General features: G+C 31.7%; 1 protein-coding gene across 1 annotated transcript in view; it reads right to left on the bottom strand.

The window, feature by feature from the left end:
- Positions 1 to 20,477, bottom strand: part of LOC143222493 (acetylcholine receptor subunit alpha-like) — a 129,143-nt gene extending 108,666 nt beyond the window's left edge. The window contains exon 1 of the mRNA XM_076449096.1: positions 20,156 to 20,477. Coding sequence (XP_076305211.1) covers positions 20,156 to 20,249 — 94 coding nt within the window. The 5' untranslated portion in view covers positions 20,250 to 20,477. The remainder of the gene's footprint in view (positions 1 to 20,155) is intronic.
- Positions 20,478 to 21,094: the final 617 nt, after the last annotated feature.

Below are 21,094 nucleotides of genomic sequence, written 5' to 3'. Positions count from 1 at the left end.
GGCTAAAAGGGCGAGCTTTTTTTGTAGAACGGGAATTCGAACCAGCGAACCTCAGATTGTGGGTCAAGTGTTCTAATCATCTGGCCATGCCAGACCAACAGTGGGGGGGGGATATCCTTTTAGCATTCTTCCTGCTAGTTTCTTTATTATTTCTTTTAAACAGTTCTCCCAATTCTAAACTTTCACGCATACACACAAAAATCAATATAATACAGTGTAACACATTTTTGCTATCCGCACTTTATCTGAAGTGGTTGAGGGGTTATGGCTTAACGGTAATTGAGTCCAGATTATGAATCTGGGGTTAAACTGCTCTACACTCTATGGTGGATGTGTTATGAGAGTGTTGTATCAAACATGTTCCTAAATGAGACTACTGAAGCGCTACCTGTCTGACACTCTTCAGTGATACCCTAATACCCTACAAAATGATATGTATTTTGTGAAATCTTCAATCATGTGTTGTCCAAATAGGAAGAAAAGAATAAAAGAGAAACAAAAGCAATTATAGTTCCCGATAAAAGGGATCTAACTGTGCAATGTAATATTTTAAAGGAATTATAGTTCCCGATAAAAGGGATCTAACTGGGCAATGTAATATTTAAAAGGGATCTAGCTGTGCAATGTAATATTTAAAAGGTATCTAACTGGGCAATGCAATATTTTAAAGGAATCTAATGGGCAATGTAATATTTTAAAGGGATCTAGCTGTGCAATATAATATTTAAAAGAAATCTAACTGGGCAATGTAATATTTTAAAGGGATCTAACTGGGCAATGTAATATTTTAAAGGGATCTAGCTGGGCAATGTAATATTTAGAAAGGATCTAGCTGTGGAATGTAAAACTTAAAATGGATCTATCTATGTAGTGTAATATTTAGGACGACCCTGTATCATGTTAAAACGTCCCTGAGAAACACTTATAATTATCAATGTATCCGTAGTGAATTTTTGAACCCATGGGTCAAGTGGTATAATCGTTTTAAATATGGGTATTTCCTTACAATCACGCTGTAGTGCGACATTTCGTGCTCCTAAGTTTTCGTGATATGATTGTTTTTGTTTTATAATTCCAATATGAACTGGCCCTTGTTGTAGCTACAGAAGTCATTGTTTATTGTTGTTTGATTTTGTTTGACTCATAATGAAAACAGTAAGTTGTCAACACAACTAAATCCATTACTTTCCGTTGCCACACAGAGCGTGTAGAATCTCATAACGAATACCAGACCTTTACATCAGTTGTCGGAACTGAACTTTGAATGAAACATTCTAAATGTTTTATTTTCATACATAAGGCAATTAGAATAACAAGCGATTAAGACTCGTTTTATTATTCAGCATTATCAACGAGTAAATATAATTTAATCCAAAATCTACTATTTGTTATAATTTTTTCTCATCTGACTTTTGAAATACCACTCACAACTAACTAGTGTTTTAACCAATAATTGTCAAAAACGTTTAACTTTTTATATAACACTGCTCGCCTCACTTCACAGTTTTATCTTAAGCCTATTTTGTTTTAAACTTATCACTTTAATAATTTCTTAAATTGAAAACTTTTTCAAAAAAGAGAATGAGAATATGCTGTTTCTATGGTACTTGGCTATAATGTTAAAATAATAAATAACACACAACATTAAAATTGATAATTAAGGGATTTTTAACGTGGTAATAATGGATCAAAGTATTACTTTAACACCAATGCAGTTACGATAAAATCAAAACAAAATAATTAGTTTTGCTTTATGTTCCAAGTTTAACTGCTAGTTTATTCAAAGTGTTAAAAATATTATTTTATATTTAAACCAACGAATAAGGTATAACAAATCTTAGGGTATTCTGACGAGAATATACAGCTAATAGAAAAAACTGGATTTTATCAAATTAAACGTGAATATGGAAGTGTTTATACCGGACAGAAATTTAAAATATTGCTTAGTAGAACATAATAGATATGTAAGAATTGAAAGGGTCGCAAATTCGACCGTAGCAGAATTTATGGGAAAAAAGGAATGTTTATAAATAAAAAAGTTTAAAAACGATCACAAATTATTAAATAGAGACGAAAGTCTAGCGAATATTTGTGTAAGAATGTGAAGGAACCTCTTTTAAAATTTATGTATAAATGTAGATCTACACACAGGTCACATAACCTAGATAAGATAAAAACAAATATGACACTAAAGTATCGCAACTCCACTCCTGATAATGACTTGACGAACGTTGTTACAAGTAGTCAACATCTGAGAGAACATAGACTGGTCTGATTTTAAAATACGTTTAATTAGGTATCTATCTCAAACTAACCGGATATCTTAATTTTATCTTAATACCCTAAATTCGTGATGACGAGAAACCCATTTGAGGTAAAAATGTATTCTTAAGACGGCTGTTAACCTGAAAATGACCTAAGAAGTTCGAAACGTTGTTCTGTATTTTATTTTAATTAAAGTGCTAATACCCCTACCGGCCATTTTGAAAATACATCAATACACTGAATTGCTCTCTGTCTATAAAGCAGAACATCTTTTCGAAATTTTTTTTTTTCAGGAATTAATAATTCACGTAAAATCAATACATAATTTTCTCTTTTCATTAACATCTCTTACAATAATATTTTTCTAAATGAACACACTGTCAGTTCTTGACAGCAGGTTCTTTTACGACACTTTTAATTGAGATATGTTTCACGTCAAATCAGCACTTCATCAACTCTTATTTGTAATTTATCTGGCGGTAAGTTGATTTCTGATAGTATTTCAAGCGAACTCGACTGTCCATTACTTTCACAAGAAACTTCTGTGACGATTCTCCTATTTGAATATCGTTACTAAATTCTTGTCTTAAACACTGTTAGTTTATACAAGAAATGTATTAATCCACAACTCGTAGCGGTTTTTCTTGTAACGGTTTTGTTGGTGATTTTTGGGCCCGGCATGGCCAAGCGTGTTAAGGCGTTCGACTCGTAATCCGAAGGTCGCGGATTCGAATCCGTTGCACCACATATGCTAGTCCTTTCAGCCGTGGGGGCGTTATAATGTTACGGTCAATCCCACTATTTGTTGGTAAAAGAGTAGCACAAGAGTTGGCGGTGGGTGGTGATGACTAGATGCCTTCCCTCTAGCCTTACACTGCATAATTAGGGACGGCTAGTGCAGATAGCCCTCGAGTAGCTTTGCGCGAAATTCAAAACAAACAAACAGTGGTTGATTTTTAATGCAGACAATAAAACGACGCCATCTTTAGTTTGGTATTGTTATTGTCTCACGTCAGTTTAATTTCTTTCGACGAATTTCTCTACATTGAACGTACTTGAAATATTATCATTTATTTCTTGTGATTGACGTAAAAAGTTACAAAAATCTTATCTTTTTTTTACCGTAATTATAGGAACAAGAGGCGCAAACACTTAGGCATCAAAATAGTGACAAAAATTGTACTAGATTACAAATGTTTTGTCAACACTCCTTTTAAGTAGTCCATTGCTAATATTTAATTAAAGGCGTGTAAAAATAACTTTTTAAATCTTGTCTTTTGTTTTCCACACATCGTTGCCTAGAAGATAAAACTATCTTTAAAATGATATTTCGTATGCAGCATAAATAAAAAAGTTTAATATTTCAGTGTTAATTGCCGAAATATGGTGAAGTAATGGAATCATTAAGCCTACTATTAGTGATAAAGCTCGCACTAGACTGCTCGTTTCCTGACAACGATGTGTTTGAGATAAATATATTTAAAATGCTATTTTCCCACTGATCTAATTTGAAATCCGTAGTGAACTAGATAAGAGGGAAAGAGCATCTGTCATTTATGTAACTTTTATCGTTAATATTAGACCTATAAGATAAGAAATCATAATAGTTTTGGCTGCTTTTAGTCTATAACATAAAATCATGTTAAATGTGGTTTCTAAAAATCATTTTGCAATAAAAACGTTTGCACGTAATTATTTCTCATGTTAATATCTTGTACTTCCCTACTAGCTATACATTTTATATTTTATTTTCCTTGCTTTGTAATTCCGCTCACTGTTTTGATGTTGTTGGCTACACAATGGGCTATCTGTGCTCTGCTCACCATGGGTATCGAAACCCGGTTTTCAGCGTTGTAAGTCCGCAGGTGTATATGTGCCACTTGGGGGCCTTACTGCTTTCTTTGGTTTGTTTACTATAGAAGAAAACCACATCTGTCTATCTAGTACATAAACCATGGGGAATTGAACCTCAAATTTTTGCGCAGTGTGATTGATAGTGAATTCAAATATATTATTTTATAACAATATCGATTTCAGTATACCATTGGATATTGTGATCAGTAACAAACGGTGTAGATTCTAACCTCAGTTCCCCCTATAACATTTGTTAAATTAGAAGCAAAGACATGTAGAAAAAGAAGAACAAATCTTAGATATTGTATCATAAGCAAAATGACTGTACCAGCTTGCAGACGTAAAGTCTAAGATTTGGATCCATGACATGCTTGTTAAACACGTTACGTTATTTCAGCCAAGGGCGAGTTATAAACGTGGCCCTCAATTTCGCCACTTCTATAAGGGTAGCAATCCAAGTAAGGAAAGATACTCACCACTCTGTTTTTTCTCATATTTTACACACTGAAAGGTTGTGCATATACCTTGTTATTGATGTTTGAAACTTGAACAATAAATTAATTTGATACTTTAAAAATAAAAATATATAACGAATTTTCTTGAACATTTAACAATCCATTTGTTCAGATATTCATACATATTTAAAACATATATTTTAATTTTCTGTACTTTATAAATTAGACAGTTTATCTTTTTTCCAAAAATTAGAATTTTTCATCAATAATAACTTCCAGAGAATTTGATTTGTTGTCAATCTCGCGCAAAGTTACACGAGAGCCATCTGCGCTAGGCGTCCCTAATTTAGTAGTATAAAACCAGAGGGAAGGCAGCTAGTCATCCCTACTCACCGCTAACTCTTGGACTATTCTATTACCAACGATAGTGGGATTGACCGTCATATTATAACGCCCCCACAGTCGAATGCCTTAACCACCTGGCCATGTCAGGCCTACATCTAAATAACTCAATAGTTCTATGCAATTTCTGGGCAACTAGCGTTTGGACATCGTATTAAACCGTGTTCGCGAACTGAACTGGACTATTGACAAGAAAACAGGCGATAGAACTAAACTCATTATTTTATAATATATTGTGTTTTCTTCCAGCTCATACATTTTTCCTTTTTTCCAACAAATTACAAAAAAACACAGTTGAAGAAAACAATCAAATTAAAAAACGATGTAACAGTACTCTAGATTTAGAATGTATTTTTAATTGTATTTATATTCTTTGAAATACTTTGCTTGCTTAACTTTTTATATTACATACATAATAAAATTAATTATTCTGAATTATGTACCTGTCACGTTTATGAAAGCATGAATAAACCATTTTTGTAGATGTAAAAATTACAAAATAAACTGAGCCACATGTGATTTATATATTATACAAAAAAACAACTTTTCATATATATATATATATATATGTATATAGTTTAAATGTTTAGAACCGGTACGTTTGGTATTGCAATCCTAAAGCTAAAATTTCTCTGCACTGATACCAAGTTTTGATGAAATTAAACTTGCAAGAATTACTGTAATTTGTCACGCGCCTTTCTTTAACAGTGAGAGCAGCACCATTAGTTGTTTTTTTAGAAAATTAATTGAATAAAATACAACTGAAAATGAGCGTTCTTTTATTCTTTTAAAGTATTTTTTTCATGAAAGAATGAATTATGCCTTTTTTTAACATACGGATAAGTTTTTTTATAGTCAAGTGCTTCAGATAGAGGAGGTAAGTGTTTTTATACTTTGGTGGGATTATCGGGAAGTTGTAACTTTCCCTTAGAATGTAAGACGTCGACTTTCATGTAAGAATTGTCAATAGTTCTGATTACTCCACCATAAAAAGTAAGCACTGGTGAAAAATAAAGATGGATTAGATTGATTGATAAAAAAACTATCGAAACTAAGGATATTAAGAACGAGAGTGCATATTGGTTTCAATTAGGCTTACGTGAAATTTTGCACAAACAATGCAGATTCAGCTGCAACATTCTGAACATATAAAATATTTTTTTTTTAGAAACTGAAACATATCCAATGAATAGCTTTTTTTCCATTATGCAAATCAGAAGGAAAATCATATCTTTACAGCTAAAGAAAGTGGTTAACTTCTCACTGATTAAAATGTAACGAAAGACTCAACAACTTCTGTTACAGATTTACTCTTGTAAGTTTATTTTAGTGCCTACGTTTGTTTCAGTGTAGTTTCTTTTTGCCTGTGACGTATATTGTTGGTTGTGTATTGTGCAAGTCCCGCCTGTTCTCGAAATTTGTAAAAGATTCTTGAGTGCCAGAATGAACAATATTTGTTTTACGCAAACCTTATTGAAAGTTCGAGAAACCCGTGTGATTCGTATATATAAAAAAAGACAAATAGTATTAATGTTATTGGACAGCTACAGTCAGTGTGCTATAAGTCTCGGAAACTATAATTTTGGTTAACACCTATTAATCGGAAAACTGCAGAATTTGACCAGAAACACTTATAGATTTCGAACATTACAAATGGTACAGCTTCAATGAAATATTCCGGACGTTAGAATTCTTAGGAAGACATTAAATATCATCATCGGTAAAACTCAGCGGTATGAGGCCAATCAAGCAAGCTAGCTTAAGCGAGGTGCAATAATTTCAACTCGGAACTAAGTTACTCGTCGTAAACCTGCATCGTCAATTAGATATTCAGTTCTAGACCGGCTATAAGACTCAGTATTGTCTGTAAGTTTGTAAATAGTTGTATAAAACCAACATTTGTAATAACTATTAGTAATAATAATTATTATAAATTGTATTGTTTTTTATGTTTGTATATTAAAATATATTTGTGCTATAAAAGAAAATTACGTGCATTAATATTGTTGGCAAATGTAATAGATATTAAACTTTGATTAACTGCTAAATTCAAATTCAAATTTCCGGTTATTTGAGATAGTAATACGTAATGTACATAACATAATAAATCGGAGACTCATCCAAAGTAAATTATAATACGTAACATAAGTCATGTGATCTATATGAAATTAAGAAAGACAGTGAAAAGTTTAATTTTCTAAAAGAAAATTGTACGTTGCATACCTAGGAATTTTCTATAAATATTGATAATGTTTTTTTGAATTTCGTGCAAAGCCACATGAGGGCTGTCTACGCCAGCCGTCCCTAATTTAGCAATGTAGGACCTTCAAACCGCCAACTCTTAGGCTATTCTTTTACCAATGAATAGTGGGATTGTTATTTCTTCTTTTCAACCTCAGTATTATGACGTAATAGAAGACTGGATCAAATCTGTGGGATAAAATAGAATATTCTCAGCATCTCAAGTTGTAGTTGCTTTATAAGAGTGACAGTCAGTCTCTTCGTATGGATGGTGGGTTGTCGGTACGCAGAACATCGCAATGTCCAATAAATAATGTCCAAAATAGTTGAAGTTTGCAGAAAGAGGTTTTGCAAGTTTTGACCACGCCCTATACCATGTCCAAACTTAAGTGAATACAAATCTATGATTCTCAGTACGTCTGGTCAAAGTGCATTCTCTTTTAAGTGAAGTACTTTTTAAGAAATTATCACTTTAAATATGAGTTGTTGTTTTCTCTCAGCACCGTGTATGTCAGGTTACTCCAAGAATGTCAAATGTTATAACATTTTACACAAAAGACAAGTTTAAAATCATTCAAAAAATTAGTTTGGTATTTCTTCTATAAAATATAACGTAATGTTTGTTACTGTTAATGCTGATATCTGCTAGAGAAAGGCACTCGACTTGTAATTCGAGGGTTGCAGGTTTGAATCCCCGTCGCACCAAACATGTTCGCCCTTTCAGCCATGAGGGCGTTATAATGTGCGGTCAATCTCACTATTCGTTGGTAAAAGAGTAGCCCAAGAGTTGGCTGTAAGTGGTGATGACTAGCTGCCTTCCCTCTAGTCTTACACTGCTAAATTAGGAACATCTAGCACAGATAGCCCTCGAGCAGCTTTAAGCAAAATTCGAACCAAAACAAAAAATCAAAAACCATATTTAATGACAAAACGACTGTTTAGATTTAGTCACTAAATAACTGTTACCACAGATGTTTGCTGTCAGAAAAAGACGTTACAAATTTATTTGGCAAACGAATGTTAATTTGTATTTCTGCAGAGAAACTATACGTCACTAACGTACTATTTTAAAAGTAAATATATGAAACGTTTCTTCTATGTATTATACATTAGTCTGCGTTAAAACAAAGGTACAGGTTAAAGCCAGCCAATGATGTAGGAATGTATTAATATACGTTATTTTCCTACCCTTTCATTACACTGGGAACAAGAGGAATTCTTTGTGTGCGTGTGTCCGAGTTCTGTTGCGAGTCCACAGGGTAGTTCTCGTGACTACTTCCACAAGTACTTCGCTAATTATAAATAATTAAATATGATATTGATAAAAAAAGTAGTTATTTCTGAGCTTGTACAACTCTGAGTGTTCCAATGAACAAGTGGTGTTTATGAGCGAGGTCAAAGAGTTATATTTATAGATTGAAAATGAAAGGAAAAGGTAGGAAATGAAAGTGTGAAAATACAAAAAGTAAAAAAGGAAAACGTTCGGAATGTTTTTAACTAAGAAAAGTAAAAAAACTACATTCTTGATTTATGGTTTTTCCTTGAAAGCTACAGTATTAAAATTTTGTTTAGGCTATCATGCACGCAATTCAGTTTTTCAAATTTGTAGCCAGGGGAAATAGATTGCTTTTGACTTTCCTTTCGCGATATTAAAATACCTTATCCTTGCAGAAACTCCGAGAGGCATGTTTAGCTTAACGTTTTTCAGCTGACAAATTTCAACCCTTTGTTTTTCTAAAGAATGTTTTATGTGGGCGTATTAACATTACACATTTGTTGAAATTGGGTTTCCACGATTTTTTTTTTGTAACAGTTATTTTGTAATTAACCACAAAGCTACTCAAGCGTTCTACCTACCAAGGTTATCGTAACCCGGTTTCTCGCGTTGTAAATCCACAGACATTCCGCTGTGCTACTGAGGGACTTCTAACAGCTAAAGTTACAACAATAACGTTAAAACAGTGTAGCTATTATTGCTACGGTTACGACGAAGCAAATTCATTTAGTGCTATTCAAGTGAAATTCTTTTGTTATAACCATATCAAATTATCCAATAATAAAATAGTCGGGGAAAATCGTTTAATGGTACACTAGAATATAGTTACAGTCAAGCAAAATAATTTAATGGTACAATAAAATAATTTAGTTATACTCAAGCAAAATCATTTACTGGTACAATAAAATGATTTAGTTATAGTCAAGCAAAATCGTTTAATGGTACAATAAAATGATTTGATATAGTCAAGCAAAATCGTTTAATGGTACAATAAAATGATTTGATATAGTCAAGCAAAATCGTTTAATAGTACAATAAAATGATTTGATATAGTCAAGCAAAATCTTTTAGCAGTTGCCAAGAAAATTTGATACTGTTAGTTACAATTATATAACATTTCCTTTGATAACCCAGACGATCGTTGTTAATGGACTTTCGTTCATCCTCTCTGGTTAGTGGTATTTTATATTTGACGTATAGCATTTTCTTTTACCGTCTAATATTATAACCCTTGTATTTAATACGTTTGATTTTTTTTCGCAACTTGTAAGAGATCACCATAGTATATCAAAAATGCTAGGAAGAACAAACCTTTCTATTTAGAAATTTCGCTCCAATTTTCGCAAAAGGCTATCGGTTCATAGCCATCTTTAATTTGTGAATGAGGGACTAGAAGACAGCTCGAAAACAACATCCACCACCAGCTTTTGTCTGAAGTAATATTGTAGTCTAACTGTCACTCTTATAGTGCACTCACAACTTAGCAACTACAAGCGAACCATGGATCTTCCAATTCATAATTTGGGTACCCTAACAAACCCGTCCACGCTCAGCTCAAAAATTAAGTGAAAGAGTTATTTTGACTAACAATGTTAAAACAAAATGCGAGATTCTCGTCTCGTCATCTTTGCACTAACATAACCTTTATATACCTCCTAACGACAGTGGGTAAGATAGTTTAAATATCATCTGTAAATACGAAGACCACTTACTAGTTTTTGTGTGATGGTGACAAGCCACTAGATTTAATGGGAAAAATAGACTGAATGTTTACTAATGACTGCCCTACTTTTGTTCAAAGGCAATAACTTACAGTGTATTTCTGTTTTAAATTGTGTATCGGTTCTTGTAATTTTGAGGTTAAGAAATGATATACTGGACTATACATTTTTGGGACTCAGCACATGTAACAAAATAATTTACAGTGAGCTATGTTTGCTGTGTCCACAAAAGGCATAGATCGTTGAGGTTTAGCGTTATAAATCGTAAAGTTTACCGTCAGACATCCAGACTACTGCGTGATTTTCTTATGTATGATAACATACTGTCTTCTAACCAATACAATTTCAGTAATATAATTGTTATGTTATTAGAGGTTACCCTTACGTCGAAATTAAATTAGAAGTCATAATATCACAGTAACATGGTTATCATACTGCTTAGTGTTACATTTACGTGAAGATTAAATTAGGAATTATAATATCATACTATATCAAGCAATACGGTTTCGGTAATATTATCATGTTTCTAGGGATTACCCCTACGTGGAGTTTAAATTAGAAGTTATAATATCACATTGTGCTGACATAAACGCACACACAAACAAAAGGAAACTTAAAATTATGGGATGTGAATACTTCCAGAATTTTAACAGAGATTTTTATATGGAATCATTAAGTGTATCCTAAACACTCCTACGAAAAGTGGGGCCTAATAGGCCCCAGAGCAACTTGAAAGGTTATTAATATTAGGCTAATAAATTTGTATTTAAATGAAATTACCGTTTGATTTGATTTCATTTCATTAAATACACAATTATTAGCCTAATATTAATAACCTTTCAAGTTGCTCTGGGGCCTAGTAGACCCCACTTTTCGTAGGAGTGTTAAAGATTACAATGAAAAAAATGATTAAATCGTTAGGTATCGGTACTTTTCGTGCATAACGGGAAAATTTCGCGAACATTTATCAGTTGAATAGAAATGTATTAAGTTTATTCTCAGAGATTAAAGAAACAAAACAGAAAATTCAGAGGTTCCATTCATCTAGAGATATGAGGGTCGCGGGTTCGAATCCCCGTCACACCAAACATGCTCGCCCTTTCAGCCGTGGGGGCGTTATAATGTGCGATCAATCCCACTATTCGTTGGTAAAGGAGTAGTCCAAGAGTTGGTGGTGGGTGGTGATGACTACCTGCCTTTCCTCTAGTGCTACAGTGCAAAAGTAGGGACGGTTAGCGCAGATAGTCCTCGCGTAGCTTTGCGCGAAATTCAAAACAAACCAAACCAATCATCCAGATATTGATTAGAGAGCCTCAACTTGATCAAGTATATTATCAAACACGATTTTCAAATAAAGATAAATTAATGACTAATTAATAACGTCTGTTTATCTATCGGATCTCTTTCACAACAAGAATAACTCATGAACTATAAATAGATTTAGTATGTTGTTAGTAATGACTTATTAATAACGTCTGTTTATCTATCGGATCTCTTTCACACCAAGAATAACTCATGAACTATAAATAGATTTAGTATGTTGTTAGTAATGACTTATTAATAACGTCTGTTTATCTATCGGATCTCTTTCACACCAAGAATAACTCATGAACTATAAATAGATTTAGTATGTTGTTAGTAATGACTTATTAATAACGTCTGTTTATCTATGGGATCTCTTTCACACCAAGAATAACTCATGAACTATAAATAGATTTAGTATGTTGTTAGTAATGACTTATTAATAACGTCTGTTTATCTATCGGATCTCTTTCACACCAAGAATAACTCATGAACTATAAATAGATTTAGTATGTTGTTAGTAATGACTTATTAATAACGTCTGTTTATCTATCGGATCTCTTTCACACCAAGAATAACTCATGAACTATAAATAGATTTAGTATGTTGTTAGTAATGACTTATTAATAACGTCTGTTTATCTATCGGATCTCTTTCACACCAAGAATAACTCATGAACTATAAATAGATTTAGTATGTTGTTAGTAATGACTTATTAATAACGTCTGTTTATCTATCGGATCTCTTTCACACCAAGAATAACTCATGAACTATAAATAGATTTAGTATGTTGTTAGTAATGACTTATTAATAACGTCTGTTTATCTATCGGATCTCTTTCACACCAAGAATAACTCATGAACTATAAATAGATTTAGTATGTTGTTAGTAATGACTTATTAATAACGTCTGTTTATCTATCGGATCTCTTTCACACCAAGAATAACTCATGAACTATAAATAGATTTAGTATGTTGTTAGTAATGACTTATTAATAACGTCTGTTTATCTATCGGATCTCTTTCACACCAAGAATAACTCATGAACTATAAATAGATTTAGTATGTTGTTAGTAATGACTTATTAATAACGTCTGTTTATCTATCGGATCTCTTTCACACCAAGAATAACTCATGAACTATAAATAGATTTAGTATGTTGTTAGTAATGACTTATTAATAACGTCTGTTTATCTATCGGATCTCTTTCACACCAAGAATAACTCATGAACTATAAATAGATTTAGTATGTTGTTAGTAATGACTTATTAATAACGTCTGTTTATCTATCGGATCTCTTTCACACCAAGAATAACTCATGAACTATAAATAGATTTAGTATGTTGTTAGAAGTTACGTTCACACTCACACAGAAATGTAAATTGATTAATAATTCAAAACTTCAACTCAGAACATACGTTTAAACTAACAAGAAATAATATTTCTGAAAATTTGAGGCATGCTTTTGGGGCTTCTTTCACAAACTTTTAACTTGTGAATTATGTTGCCAATATTTGTCAGAAGTTACATTTACACTAAGATTAAATCATGAACCATAACTACTGTTATTATATTCCCCAAAGGATCCATTCTCAGGAACGTTAAATAATATGCCTCATTAATTATAGTGCTTTATACGAAACTCAACCAGATAGAACTTTGTAGAAAAAGCTTAACTTCGGACACATAAGAAAATGTTTATGTTGATGGGTAAAAATATACTAATGCGTAGGTGTGAATTTTAATCGCCAGAATTACTTCTTATACACAAACGTAGAAAGCTTTATTAGTCAATAATCATCAATTACGTTTTAGGCTCCAGGGTTTCAAGTTTCGTTTGGAATAGAATCTTTAAGCTTTGAAATTTAGTCATTTTATATGTTTGGCATTTGAATATTGATACTGAAAACACGTTAACTACTCGTCATAGTTTGTGGTAAAAAAGGTATAAACTTGATTGGTTATTGACTTACCTTTGTACCTGAGTGACTCGAAAGAAAAAAACGATCAGATTGTAATTTGTATATTTACGATTACGATTACTGTCGCGTGAAAACACACACTTACATGTCGTGTGATAAGCAACCTTTGAATATGATGACACTTAAATCTCACGAATACTGAGTAATGAATTGTGTTGTATGTCAGTTATCTTACACACAGACATAAATGTTTTATGTATACATTAACTATGTTGAGTGTTGTTGGGAAAATAATATTGTACGTCATAGGTTATGTGTATGTATGAGTGTGGGATGTCTATCTGGTGAGTACGTTGCCAAGACTTAGATTAACATGACTATTTATTACAAACCTGTTTCTAATCACATTGAACAAAGTACTTAGTACGCGAAACCTTTACAGAATCAGAGGTGCATGGCTATCCTGAGTGTAGCTATATATATCGAAAATATCAGGTTAATCCAAAGACCATAAAAGGTTTGTCAACTAGGAGTATCTTACTGTCTGAAAGATAAAAAAAACGAGATAATAGTGCAAGTAAACTTATTATATTCTTTAGTGACAAAATTAAGTTTAAAACACGGAAGGCTTAAACAATTCCTTTAAGACCAATGGTTAAAAATCTGCCATATGTCTCGGGTTTTCTTTAGTGAGAGTGACTAAAGTACATAGAAATGATGTTAAATCTGTTGCCTTAGGCTTAGCACGTCGTATTCTTAGTAGAAAACCATTCCAGATACTAAAATAATAAAGTTATAGAAAAACCCAATAACAAACTTCAACACATTTTCGCGAGTCATGGCGTATCCTAGGAGACAAAAAGTAACATTAATACAAATACCAGTAGAACTGTGCCACTAGAATATCACGTGTTACTAACGTAAACGTATTTAATGTCCTGTCTGTTTCACCATAACAAGTTTCATGACATATTCTAAAAACACTGCAAATTTCGTTTTCAGTTACATTGCGTGTTTTAGATGGACTTAAATGTGGCTTAAAATTGCACGGAATCGATAACATTAATGTTTATATCTTTTAATTTGTTCAGATAATCATTTTACATAAAAACTCCTTTTCTCTCATCAGACAGCCGTGTTGTCATATGTAACGAACCCATTGTTTATTATTAAACATGAAGAAACTCCACAATGGACTGTCTGTGCCACGTTATAGTGTGAGTGCTTTCTGACGAAGCGTGATTATATCAGTTATAAATACCATAAGACATTTGTCGTTGTGGAAATAAGCCTAATAAGCCTGATAAGACTAACAAAGTTGCCTTATAAATATCTAATTGTTCAGAGTCACGCCTGGTCTTCTTAAAGGCTATTACACCAATACAGTTTTCCTCTAAACCATGACTAAATACATATATAGCGTTCCGACCAGCACTATGTTTGTTGTGTCCCAGCCGACCTGGTGAGCTCTATTTTGAGTAAAACGCGATAACGGCGATGGACATAATACGGTTGATATACTATTAAACGTCATTCTTTTCCAAAGAAGAAGTAAAAACGAGACAGAAGTTGGTAATTACAGTAAGCTCGACTTTATTATAACAAAGATAAATGATTAAGGTGCTATCAATATCTAGGGTTAATTTTTTATTCGAATTAAAACTCCTAACAATGTAATGAGCTACTGTAATATAAGGTTTATTTTCAAGTGGTAATGTTAATATGTATATTATTGAAAGTCCTTGTTTGTATTTTATGAAATCTTAACTGGCTGTTATTTATTTTAATTTAAAATGTTTAAAATAAATTAAGCAATGTTCACGAGAGCTTGTAAGATTTGATGTTTTTAAGAAGATTTATTTTTGTTGAATTTCGTGGAAGGGTACACAAGGACTATATGTGTTAGCCGTCCCTAATTTTGAAGTGATAAGCTACTAAAGAAAAACCAAGTCCTGGACAACTCTAATCAAATTGATCATCACTGATGTGACACACACATGGTTCCAATGTGCGGAATCTAATTTTTGTTATTTTTTGTGTGTATTTTTAGGGAGGGGAGTGGGTGTATTGGGGTTCAGGATAATTCTCCGGGAAACAGACTAAACGTATTGTGTATCAAGTTAGTAACACTGTGTACTTTAGAATGGTGGAGGTATTTTTTTTTTTGCCAGCGTTTTTAAAACACGAGGTTGTAACTAAATAATAAAAATGATTTTACATTTTCCACAAAGAAAATCGATGGGAGATAGGTAACTCTAACTAGGAGCTAACTAGCCTGTCCAACGGAGTCAGGTGATAAAGTTTTGTATATTAAAGGTCAACACTAGTAGGTAGCTAGTCAAATGGAACTCAGTGTAGTTACAAAAAAAAAATATAAGATTTTATCTCTTCAAAACCAATAGATTAAACTATGAAATTTCACAACTTAAGTCCTCTTAGAAATCATACAGATATATTATCATCCTAGCGAGAGGTTAACTCCAGGTATACAACCAATGTGAAAATAATTTGATGCTAATAAAAATAGCAACAAAACAAAGTATTAAGATAGGTTCTAGATATTTACGAATGAAGAACTTTAAATAAAAGTGCTTACAAAGTTTGTACATAACTTTACATGAAATTACTCACAACTTATGCACAAAACAGTACTTTATATAAAATTATTCACAACTTATGCACAAAACAGTACTTTATATAAAATTATTCACAACTTATGCACAAAACAGTACTTTATATAAAATTACTCACAACTTATGCACAAAACAGAACTTGATATAAAATTATTCACAACTTATGCACAAAACAGTACTTTATATAAAATTATTCACAACTTATGCACAAAACAGAACTTTATATAAAATTATTCACAACTTATACACTAAACAGAACTTTATATAAAATTATTCACAACTTATGCACAAAACAGTACTTTATATAAAATTACTCACAACTTATGCACAAAACAGAACTTGATATAAAATTATTCACAACTTATGCACAAAACAGTACTTTATACAAAATTATTCACAACTTATGCACAAAACAGAACTTTATATAAAATTATTCACAACTTATACACTAAACAGAACTTTATATAAAATTATTCACAACTTATGCACAAAACAGTACTTTATATAAAATTACTCACAACTTATGCACAAAACAGAACTTGATATAAAATTATTCACAACTTAGGCACAAAACAGTACTTTATATAAAATTATTCACAACTTATGCACAAAACAGAACTTTATATAAAATTATTCACAACTTATGCACTAAACAGAACTTTATATAAAATTATTCACAACTTATACACAAAACAGTACTTTATATAAAATTATTCACAACTTATACACTAAACAGAACTTTATATAAAATTATTCACAGCTTATACACTAAACAGAACTTTATATAAAATTACTCACAACTTATGCACAAAACAGAACTTTATATAAAATTACTCACAACTTATGCACAAAACAGAACTTTATATAAAATTATTCGCAACTTATGTACTAAACAGAACTTTATATAAAATTACTCACAACTTATGCACAAAACAGAACTTTATATAAAATTACTCACAACTTATGCACAAAACAGAACTTTATATAAAATTATTCACAACTTATACACTAAACAGAACTTTATATAAAATTACTCACAACTTATGCACAAAACAGAACTTTATATAAAATTACTCACAACTTATGCACGAAACAGAACTTTATATAAAATTATTCACAACTTATACACTAAACAGAACTTTATATAAAATTACTCACAACTTATACACAAAACAGAACTTTATATAAAATTACTCACAACTTATGCACAAAACAGAACTTTATATAAAATTACTCACAACTTATACACAAAACAGAACTTTATATAAAATTACTCACAATTTATACACAAAACAGAACTTTATATAAAATTACTCACAACTTATGCACAAATGTGAAACTTCCTATAAAGGTTTTCATAACTTATGCACAAGTGCAAAACGTCTTATAAAGGTACTCACAACGTATGCACCAAAGACAAAACTTTTCATAAAAGCACTCACATCTTATGTACAAATACAGAACTTCTTAGAAAGGTGCTCAAAATGTATGTACGACAAAATAACTTCTTAAAAAGGCACTCGTAACGTATATACAAATACAGAACTTCCCATAAAAGTAATTACAACCAATATCTTAGAAGGCATAAGACCAGCAACTCTGTCATAAAATGCTCGTTTTAATTATGGACATTTATTGGTTTTGTGTATGTGTTAAAAACTTATAATTATTTTTCCCTGTATACACTTCACTAAGCTGAATATATATATATATATATATATGAGAGGATTTTACACATTAATTTAGAGCAAATAATGAATAGTTTGCACTTTCCACCACACTGAGGTTTATTCTTACAACAGTCAGTCAGGACTTCACATTTTTAAACAAAATTAAACGTAGTGCCTCCTCCCCTAGTGGTTCAGCTCAGCGGTACGTCTGAAGACCAATAACGCTAAAACCCAAGTTTCTATACCCATGGAAGGCACAGCACATACACCCCATTGTGAAGTTTTGCGTAACTACAAACAAACAAACAAACATTAAGATGTATTTTTAAGATTCACAACTTATAATAGTTTGTATACAGTGATATGCAATTTTAGAACAGTCATCAGTTTGATCTTTTAAATACGGTAATATTAAATTGTATTTTACTGTAACGAAATTCTACTATGAATATAGCTGATTGACTTCACTGAAAACGAAATGTTACTGCAAACATTCATTATTTCTCTTTCCTGATATAAAATGTTATTATAAACAGTCCTCACTTTTCTAAAATTAAACCTTACTACAATTAGTCATGACTTGGCTGTAATTAAATGCAGGGTTATTACAAACAACCCTTACTTTGCTAACATTAATCCTTACTGCAATGAGTCATAACTTACTTGTAATTAAATGCAGGGTTATTACAAACAACCCTTATTTTGCTAACATTAAACCTTACTACAATCAGTTATGACTTGGCTGTAATTAAATGCAGGGTTATTACAAACAACCCTTACTTTGCTGACATTAAACCTTACTACAATCAGTTATGACTTGGCTGTAATTAAATGCAGGGTTATTAAAACAACCCTTACTTTGCTAACATTAAACCTTACTACAATCAGTTATGACTTGGCTGTAATTAAATGCAGGGTTATTAAAACAACCCTTACTTTGCTAACATTAAACCTTACTACAATCAATCATGACTTGGCTGTAATTAAATGCAGGGTTATTACAAACAACCCTTACTTTGCTAACATAAAACCTTACTACCATCAGTCATGACTTGGCTGTAATTAAATGCAGGGTTATTAAAACAACCCTTACTTTGCTAACATTAAACCTTACTACAATCAGACATGACTTGGCTGTAATTAAATGCAGGGTTATTACAAACAACCCTCCATTTACTAAACTTAAACCATATTACAGTGATCATCACTTACTTTAATATAATGCAGAAAGTAGGCATTTTATACTAGAAGAATACTATAACCAATAATTATATAAAATATTATATATGCTAATTTGATTCAAGCAAATAATTTTACGAACTGTACAACTTACGATTTCACATCAACACTAAAATTTTGAAAGCTCAATAGTAACATTTTTAAGAAGCCATATTTTATACCATCATAAGCTAAATTGAAAATTTATACATTTTAAAATTATATTTGTATAAAATTTTTATTATAATAAAAGCAATATATATATATTATTGTGTTAATTATTTTCACGTATCATTTACTTGTCTTCCATCCTGTTTATAAATTCACGCCCTTGTTTATAAATTCACGCCCTTATTTATAAATCCATACCCTTGTTTATGAATTCACACCCTTGTTTATAAGTTCATGTCCTTGTTTGTAAATTCACACTTTTTTTTATAAATTCACACCCTTGTTTATAAACTCACACCCTTATTTATAAATTCACACCCTCGTTTATAAGTTCATACCCTTGTTTATAAATTCACACCCTTGCATACATAGCACGAGTACCATGTTTGACATGTTCTAATGTTACTATTTCAAAGGTATGGATTTAACCCTGTCAAGAACAGGGTTATGTTTCGTGGTTTCGGTTGAAATTGATAACCTGTTTAACAGGTTGTTTTTTTTCTATTAATAATAATTTTAATAAATATCTGAGTGATTATAATATTGTTTTATTCTGTGGCGTTAATCGAATATCAAAAATGCTATAAAAATTATATGGTAACTTATTTTAGAATTTGAAGTATCTAAATCAAAGTCAGTACGTTTCCTGTAAATAATTATTAACTTTAGATAGACAGTTAAAGAAACTGTGTATAAAAACATAACGACTCATATATTAATTATTTATTAAACATACATGTATTAGTGGCCTTGTTATTACGTTGTAACGTAAAGATCTTTTGCTTCCTCAAACAGTCACTATTAAACTTTGTTTGTATGACAGATTAAAACTCATTTCAAGAATTGTTCTTCAACTTTAAATGCAATTACACCATTTCATTTGCTTAATCTACCTGTAAAAAGGCCATAACAGATAGGTACAAAATGTTACTGGAATACAGAACATCTTAGATGAAAGCAGGTTCAGATAAGGCTCGTTCTTAGTTAAACTATAAAAGATAAACAATGAAACATAATGCTACTTACAGTTGAATGATGCTACACACAAGCAAGCTAACAGTAAATTATATTGTCTTGTCCAGCCTGAAACTTTCATATCGGAGGTTCTTTCAGTCATCATCAGTTAACATTAAACTTGTGCTTGTCATTCTTTCCTCGAAGTTCTACCCTGTTTATTTATTTGTTTACTATTTATTTTTAGGTATGTAACGACTATGAAACTCAGGTCAATATTAATTTTTGACGTCACCTCATTCGTTCACCAGTGCTTTTCCAGTTGCTACGGAAGATTACTACAACAGCCCGAACGGTACAAAATCTTCCGATAAACTACGAAACGTCGTACGCAGTTGCCACGGGTTCTGCTTCCCCAGAGGGCGCCATAAGTTGCGTGGGAAAGTGCAGCTGAGGAATTTGACACCAATGCGGGTCTTCCTTGTAGATACTGCCACTACACCCTTTCTCGGGTTTCTTGAACAAACCAACTTTGTGAAACGCTATTTTAAAACTAACTCTTTCCACCTGACAACGTAATACCAAGAATCGATATTCTAAGTCTGTCATTCAAAATTACGTAAAGTTCCTCTTTCTAGGACTGATTTAAGCTAAGTGACCAGCTGTTATGATATAGAGCCAATATTCTTTCCTAATATCAGCAGAAATGTGTCAAGTTGAAAATAAAAGATATTTATAACCCTATTAATATAAAACGTTATCAATATCTGTCTGTGTTTATTTGTATGCTAATTGTTGAATGTCTATTTGTTACACATACGTAACAAGACATTTCGTTTCATGCATGAGTAGTGTTAACAATGGTTTTTACCCTTATAGAATTACCCTTAAGTATAGGCAGTATAAGCTTTGATACTGGTTTTATCTCTATAAATGTACCATTAAATATAGGCAGTATAAGCTTTAACACTGGTTTTATTATAGGCAATATAAGCGTTAAGTGTTAACAGT

Source organism: Tachypleus tridentatus, chromosome 8 (assembly GCF_004210375.1).
Source record: "Tachypleus tridentatus isolate NWPU-2018 chromosome 8, ASM421037v1, whole genome shotgun sequence".
Taxonomy (NCBI): Eukaryota; Metazoa; Arthropoda; class Merostomata; order Xiphosura; family Limulidae; genus Tachypleus; species Tachypleus tridentatus.
The sequence above is the reverse complement of the archived record's forward strand: the minus strand, read 5'-3'. Positions and strand labels throughout refer to the sequence as shown.